The 7,885-nt window shown below is 42.0% G+C and overlaps 1 protein-coding gene across 2 annotated transcripts in view; it reads left to right on the forward strand.

Annotated features, from left to right (window-relative positions):
* The window catches only part of LOC110535739 (mediator of RNA polymerase II transcription subunit 27), a 100,361-nt gene extending 99,183 nt beyond the window's left edge, over nt 1-1,178 (forward strand). For both annotated transcript variants that reach the window (XM_021620957.3, XM_090190226.1), the window contains one exon: nt 243-1,178. In XM_021620957.3, the coding sequence (XP_021476632.1) occupies nt 243-377 (135 nt within the window). In that variant the 3' untranslated portion in view covers nt 378-1,178. The remainder of the gene's footprint in view (nt 1-242) is intronic.
* The last annotated feature ends 6,707 nt before the right edge of the window (nt 1,179-7,885 follow it).

Here is a 7,885-nt window from a genome sequence, read left to right on the forward strand (position 1 = left end):
GGAGAGACTCCACTCACACCCCTGGTTGGATCGACCACAATCCCCACATTGGTGCTCTGTGTCTCTGTCCTCCTCGCTCTCTATCTCCCCCTCTCTCTCTCTCTCTCACCATGTCAGCTCATATGTTCATCAAAATAGCCCAACATTTTATGTTTTACTAGAATCAGTCTATTGGTGAGTCCTTCTGAGAAATATATCACTGTCTTCCTGCCTGAATTTCCCTTTTCTTTTCTCCTTGTCAGACCTGGCTAAGAAGCTACATCAAGCTGTTCCAGACCCCGTGTCAGCGTTGTGGGAAATTTCTGCAGGAGGGCCTTCCCCCGACCTGGAGAGACTTTCGTACCCTGGAGGCATTCCACGACACGTGTAGGCAATGAGGAATCAGCGGGGGGGGGGAGTTCAATTGGAAACTGTTCTGACACCCCATCTAATAAGACTGCACCTGCTCTTCAACCTCTGCCTACACTGTTCATGTAGGAATCAGCACTGTTGTTTATGGACTGTATGTCACTGCCTTATAGTCCTCCTCCTGGTTGAATGGGCATCAGGAAGCCAACTGGGTTGGAATGGGAGGGAGAAGGGATCTAATCAAATATGCCAAGACTGCCACTATTGGTTCTTCCTCCCTCATTGACACATAGGGCTGAGGCAGTAGTGGCAGTCCCGGTGCTTTGATTTGAATTTTGTTGTTGTCCTCCCACTGTGTTGGATGATGTCATATTAATGTGTCTACTCACGTTTAACCCAATCTCACACTTTAACCCAATCTCACAGCTGTCCAAATGTTTGCCATATAATAAATTGTTCAGTGCTCCTGCTCCAGCCCCCTGGTTGTGCGTAACCTTCTTATTTAGGTTCTGCACAACCAGAACTTCTCCAAATAATAATAAAATAAGTTATTTTTCAGCAAAGTTAGAGCAAACACATGTATGGCCCAAATATTGTGCAGTTTGTTTGGCATTGTGTTGTATCCCTTTTGTACAGGAGCTGAGTTTAATATTTCATGAACCATGCTGGATATGTGGAGGAAAAAGGCTTTTTTTTGTGAGGTGGGAGTTAAAGGCAAGTGAAGGGAATTGCTCATTTTGTAGAATTAGGCGGCACTTTACACTTTCAAAATAATCTGTGCTCTTTTTTGATAACCACTGTCTAAATAAAGTACAACATTTTGTTTAATAGTAGCCATCAGTGTCATCTTATTTTAAGCTTTTGCGGGATGGAGAAAATGGTTTTCCCAATTCATAACACAACCAAATATGAATACTTTTGAACATCTCTAGTCTTGTTCATCAACTTTTAGATAGACATTACCCATGCATTTCATCATTCGTGGGACTCTTTGTGACTCTGAACAGCAGTTTTTTGTCAAGGATCCTTGGCTCGTTGTCAAAGAGCATACAGTCAAATGCAGTGTACATTTCTTTGACTACACGCAATACTGACATTCTGAACCAAGGTATTTTAAGTCACGGATACACCGCATACAAGATTCTCTCCTAACTAAAAACTTAGTTGCACACTTTTGAGGGAAAACAATATGCGTTTACAAGAGTGGTTCAGATTGCATGAAGCATGAAATTGGAATGGGCCTTTTGTATAGTAACCTTTCCAGCACAATAGGGACATCATGCTGTGTCTCTTCTGTACAGGTTCCCTTCTGGCTTTCCAGCTCTGAATTATTGATTTTGTTTATGTTACTTTGTAGAATCAGCCACTGGAAGAGCTAGTCAGATTAAGCAGAATATGAATAATGGTGATAAAAGTGTACTGTTAGTATCCATCTCCTCCATAGGACAGCAGGACAGGACCGTGGGTATGTGTCCGTCTGCCTGTTCTGTCCATCCATCCATAGGAATTAGTCGATGCTCCATTCAGAGAAGCTCCAAACACCCCTTCCCTCCAATTTATTTGCTGTGTGAAATAGCCACTGAGCCTTCATCAGAGTGTAATAGTGTGATTGATTGGCAGAGTAGGGCGATGTGGGGAAAAGAGAAATGTACCAGGGCCGGTGGCTAAAGAAAGCCCAGCTGATTCATTCCCTCTAGTCGAGTGTACAGTCAAGCCCAGTGTAGCCCACTTGTTCTTATTATCTCTCTCAATTATCTTAGCATTCTTACACATTCAACTTGTAGTCTGCACAGGGGCACGTTTAGTAACAAACTTAGTGAATGTAAAATATTTTATTCTGTCAATGACATCAGTCAAGTACGCCTAGTACTCAATAGGCTCTATAACAAACCTAAAGCAATGGTAAATCGTAGCACTGGTGGTAGCACTATAGGTTGGTGGTTGTGTCAAATGTTTTGGATATTTTCACAACCAGAATTATGGGCGCAATAGCTGGCGGTGGTGTGAGGGCTGGGTAATGATTAATAAACAAGTTGTAAATGTGTCGAGGCTTGACCCCTTACTGGCCAATCATAACGTGCTCCACGTCTAAATGTGTGGTTGCAACAAGTTGTGTTTATTTGGATCCCCATTAGCTTCTGTAAAAGCAGCAGCTGCTCTTCCTAGGGTTTACAAAAAAACCACAAAACATGACCAGCAACAAAACATTGATAGACAAGGACAGACACACATTTAAAATACAACAATATACAAATAATACAACTAAAAAATAATGTTTGTGTGTGTCCCCTCACAGTTCCCACTGTTCCATGAATTGATGCTTGAGTAATTGGAGATGGAAGGGAGTTCAACACGATCATGACTTTGTATGAAACTGCATTGCCGTGATTTTGTTTTTCCAGAGTCCCCTGGTGGCATGTCATGTGGGGTATGTATGGGTGTCTGAGCTGAATGTTATTTGATTATACAGACAATCTGGAATTTTCATCACAGTAATATGTATCATAAAAACTAGAAGAGAAGCAGTTAATCTCTTGTGAACCCAACTAGGAAAGACTGGCATGCATGTTGTTGATGTTAGTTCTGTTTTGAGCCAGGGGCTATTCATGATAAATATCCATTTGGGTAACAATGAAGTACCTTACTGTAATTGTATTCCATAAAAATGGCCAAAAAATAAATACAAATTGCTTCTTAGCAAAGAGCAATTTTTCAAGCAACAATTTTGATAGGACTGTCTGGGAGAGGTCTAAGTTGGGAGGGAAAAACTACCGTTATTGGCAGAGAAGTTTGGAACTCTTTCTTATTAGTCTATTAAAGTTGAAATATGTCACTTTTTTCATTCTCATTGAAAGCAAGTCTAAGAACGGTAGATATGTTCTATGTGCGCTATTTCTATACTGGTGATGTCACCAGGCAGGTCAAAACTCCATCCCACCAAAACAGGCAGAAATTTCAGGTCAGTGTTTTCACAATTTGAAATGATTATTCCATCCTCAGTGTTGATTGCACTGGTCCTTTTAAGAAAGACCAGAACTAGATGGAGAGATGAGTGTGATGTACAGAGGAAAGTGGCAAGCGGAGGACCTGGGGATAAAATCCCAACGTTACCATTAGACCAGAGTCTGGCACGCTGGGTAGCTACAGTTGAAAAACACGGGCTTGTGAATGTCATTTTACGTTTGGAAAACAGACTCACTCCTAATAATGAATCATGGAAACATAAAATGGTACAGTGTATAATGATAGTTTGCACTAACTGGTGTTGAAATCTGACTTTTCTGATTGAACACCAGAAGAATACTTTTCTAGTGAATCTGAACTATTTTGGTAACTCTGTTAAAAAAAAACAGAAAGTAACAACAATCATTTCTTAGCATTATGTTCTATTCCGCTAAACTGCACAGAGGAATATTGTGTGAAAGAATTGTTTATTTTGTCTTACCTCTTTGCTTATGATGAATTTATGTGTGTTATTTCTGCAAATCCCATGTCACAATCTGCTCCCAACCTGAGTATTCATACAAATGAATTATTCAGGATGTTTACCTGCCCCCATTCTGACTTCTGCCCCTCTTTGTAATGAGAGAACTCTAAAAGCTAACAATTTCCAATGTTTTACCTAGGTTCCCAGTTCCCCAGAAACTTTTCATTAGAACTGTTTCACTTCCACTCAAGTTTCCAAATAGTATGATTAGTTTGTGTCGTCATTCATCAGAATGAACTAAAGTGATTAGCAACATAGATATAACTCTACTCAGTGTTTGGGAAACAGACTCTCTTCATCCCCCCCGCCATAGTGGAAAAATTAAACCTTCGCGGAGAAGTGCGTGTTTTCATGGATGGTGGTACCTGTAGTGGTACCTGTAGCCAACGGCGTTCCCCTTTCAGAGTGTTCTATAGCAGTTGGTAAGGTGCAATTCTATGAGTTTACATGCAGAAGGAGTCATAGAAAACAACCTAACAAGCTAAATATATACAGTTAACTGCCAAAATAAAGGAACACCAACATAAAGTGTCTTAATTGGATGTTGGGCCTCCACGAGCCTGAACAGCTTCAATGCATCTTGGCATAGATTCTACAAGTGTCTGGAACTCTATTAGAGGGATGCGACACCATTGTTCCACGAGTAACTCCATCATTTGGTGTTTTGTTGATGGCGGTGGAAAACGCTGCCTCAGGCGCCGCTCCAGAATCTCACCATAAGCGTTCAATTGGGTTGAGCTCTGGTGACTGAGACGGCTATGGCATATGGCTTACAACGTTTTAATCAAACCATTCAGTGTCCACTCGTGCCCTGTGGATGGGGGCATTGTTATCCTATGGGGGCGTAGACATGGTAGCCAAAATAATGGCCTGCCCAGCATTTTTATACATGACCCTAAGCATGATGGGATGTTAATTACTTAATTAACTCGGGAACCAAACCTGTGTGGAAGCACCTGTTTTCAATGTACTTTGTATCCTTCATTTACTCAAGTGTTTCCAGTATTTCGGCAGTTACCTGTAGCTTCCAGTAGGGAATTGTAAACGTCATAATGGATAGACACTTGGACTGCATTTCCTCCTCGTTTTAGCCCTTCCCACTCTTTCCCCCTCCTGTATGCCCCCACCCCACCTGCTGTGCCCGCCTCCTACTCCTCCCAAGGACTGTGTCCTCATTATCTCGCCCACCCCCAGCCCACCTCGTTACCCCCAGGCACCCCCATCTCAGACATGTTCCCTTCGGAACACCTAATTACTGCTCCCAAACACTGCTTATTATTGATAACAAGTGCTGGTGTTGCCCTGCCCTCGAACCACTGTGAGTCAGAAAGAAGAACCAGAGCAGGGCGTGAGGTGTGTAGCTGGCATCGTTGCTGTATGACTGGTGTCTGTAAAGCTAACTGTGCCCCATGCCGAAAGTCCCTTCTCTGGGTTGATGCAAAGTTAGACAGATTGGGGCCTGCACAGATCTCAGTCCACACACTGGAAGTTAAGACTACTCAATTCTCCTTACAATCCAAGGATTCACCGTCCAAATACACGTTGATTAAAATGTGTGTTATTAAGTAAGAAAAAGCAGTGGACACCGACAAGGCGCTTTCCCTCCTTGTTGAATAAAGTTCTCCTTCGTCATGAAAATGGAAACTGACAGCATAATAAAAGAAAGGCTAAGCCTATGTTAAAGGTTGTCATAAACCTATTGAACAGACACCCTGACATTTCTTAATTACAGTGGAGGCGTTTTTTCCCGTGGTCTCCCATTCTGCCTGCATTACTGAGTAGAGAGAGACGGGTGGTGGAAGATAGAAGGAGAAGTTCTGCTTAAGGGAGGTCGGTTGTTGTCCCGGGAGACAGATGGTGATGAGTTCCTCTTGGTGCCAGGAGTTTTTTGGACGGGCTTCGTTCACACAGCCCTAGGCGTATGTAGGAGGTGCGTACACCGGGATCGGCCTCAGCAGTGGAGGCCACATCCACGTCCCATCTGTTCCTCAGCATCGCCACCAGATCCCCAACTAGCACTGTGTTATCAACAGTACTCCGGGCTCGCATCATCACACCTGATTCCTTCCCTCTCTCTGGTCGCGGAATGATCACGTTTCGAACCGTGAACCTGCCCGAACCACACCACCGTAATGATTGTGTATCACCATATTTGAATAGAAAGATACAGCGACACATTTGTATGGCATTCAAAATCCTGGTACGCCAGATTGAGGAACATAAGCAAGCAGTACATATCACTGGCCCTCAGTTGGCTTTCGTACTACTGAATGACAATTTCGGGGGAATCGTGCTTTTGGCCGGGGAATAGCCAAGCACTAGAGGTGGTGACACAACAGCCCTGAAAGCTCTCTAAATCAGATGCTCTACTGGCTCCTGGACAGAAATACTGTAGAATTGTATCCCATTCCGTGAAACATACATTGGCAAAGGTCAAGTACAAGATGCACAGTATTAGGGAGGAAGGAAGACTGAGGTCAAATCTAACCCAGAAATTTGCAGCATCCAATCAGGTGGTGGCCTTACAATCATGTGATGTATATGTTTTCATTGAGTCTATGGGACCCAGGACTCCCTGGAAAACAGTGTAAATGTTATGCCTATGATTAACTTGGAGGGCTGAGAGGGAGAAAAGTAAAGCACAATGATATGATTAGACAGGATTATCACAGAACAAGTTTGCAATAAACACTAAGAGATGTACTGCCCTGATGAACCCCACATATTAAAATATTCATGATAGTCATCCAATGAAATTTCAACTCCAGGGCATTGTTCGTTCAATGATGTCCTTTTATTATATCTATGCAAATGTACTGTTATAAATAAGTGCTTGAGCTTTTCATAATGCTGAATTACAGCATTTTAATGTCAGTTTCTTTATTTGGTGGCAGTGCTTTAATGTGATATTTAACAGAATTGAATTTACTCCAGAGAATAATGCTTTCTTCCGAGAAATGTTTAGTGTGCACCAGTCTTCTAATTCATTGATAATTGAGTTTTCTTAGAGTCATCATCAGTTCAGTAAATTAAGGCAAATACACATAGGCTTACAGATTTGGAGGAATGAAACTCGGGGCCCTATTGTGATAATTTAATACAATACTGAACAAAAATATAAACGCAACATGTACTGTAAAGCGTTGGTCTAATGCTTCATGAGTTGAAATGTTCTATGCACAAAAAAAACGTATTTCTCTCAAATTTTGTGCATACATTTATTTACATCCCTGTTAGTCAGTGTTTCTCCTTTGCCAAGATAATCCATCCACCTGACAGGTGTCACATATCAAGCTGATTCAACAGCATGAACTTTACACAGGTGCACCTTGTGCTGGGCACAATAAAACACCACTCTAAAATGGGCCGTTTTGTCACACAACACAATGCCACAGATGTCTCAAGTTTTGAGGGAGAGTGCAATTGGCATGCTGCCTGCCTGCAGGAATATCCACCAGAGGTGTTGCCAGATAACTTCATGTTTGTTTATCTACCATCAAACCAAATCAAATGTTATTTGTCACATACACATGGTTAGCAGATGTTAATGTGAGTGTAGCGTAATGCTTGTGCTTCTAGTTCCGATAGTGTGATAATATCTAACAAGTAATCTAACAATTTCCCAACAACTACCTAATACACACAAATATAAAGGGGTGAATGAGAATATGTACATGTAAGTATATGGATGAGCGATCGCCAAGCGTGAGCAAGGAGCAATAGATGGTATAAAATACAGTGTATACTGTACATGTGATATGAGTAATGTAAGATATGTAAACATTATTAAAGTGCCATTATTTAGAGTGTTGTTGTATAAAGTGATCCATTTACTGAAGTGGTCAGTGATTGGGTCTGAGTTAGTGATTGCTGTTTAGCAGTCTGAAGGCATTGAGATAGAAGCTGTTTTTCAGTCTCTCTGTCCCAGCTTTGATGCAGCTGTACTAACCTCGCCTTCTGGATGATAGCGGTGTGAACAGGCAGTGGCTCGGGTGGTTGATGTCCTTAATGATCTTTTTGGCCTTGCTGCGACATCGGGGCTGTAGGTGT

The sequence above is a fragment of the Oncorhynchus mykiss genome, chromosome 11 (genome assembly GCF_057628025.1).
Source record: "Oncorhynchus mykiss isolate SJ-2025 chromosome 11, ASM5762802v1, whole genome shotgun sequence".
NCBI lineage: Eukaryota > Metazoa > Chordata > Actinopteri > Salmoniformes > Salmonidae > Oncorhynchus > Oncorhynchus mykiss.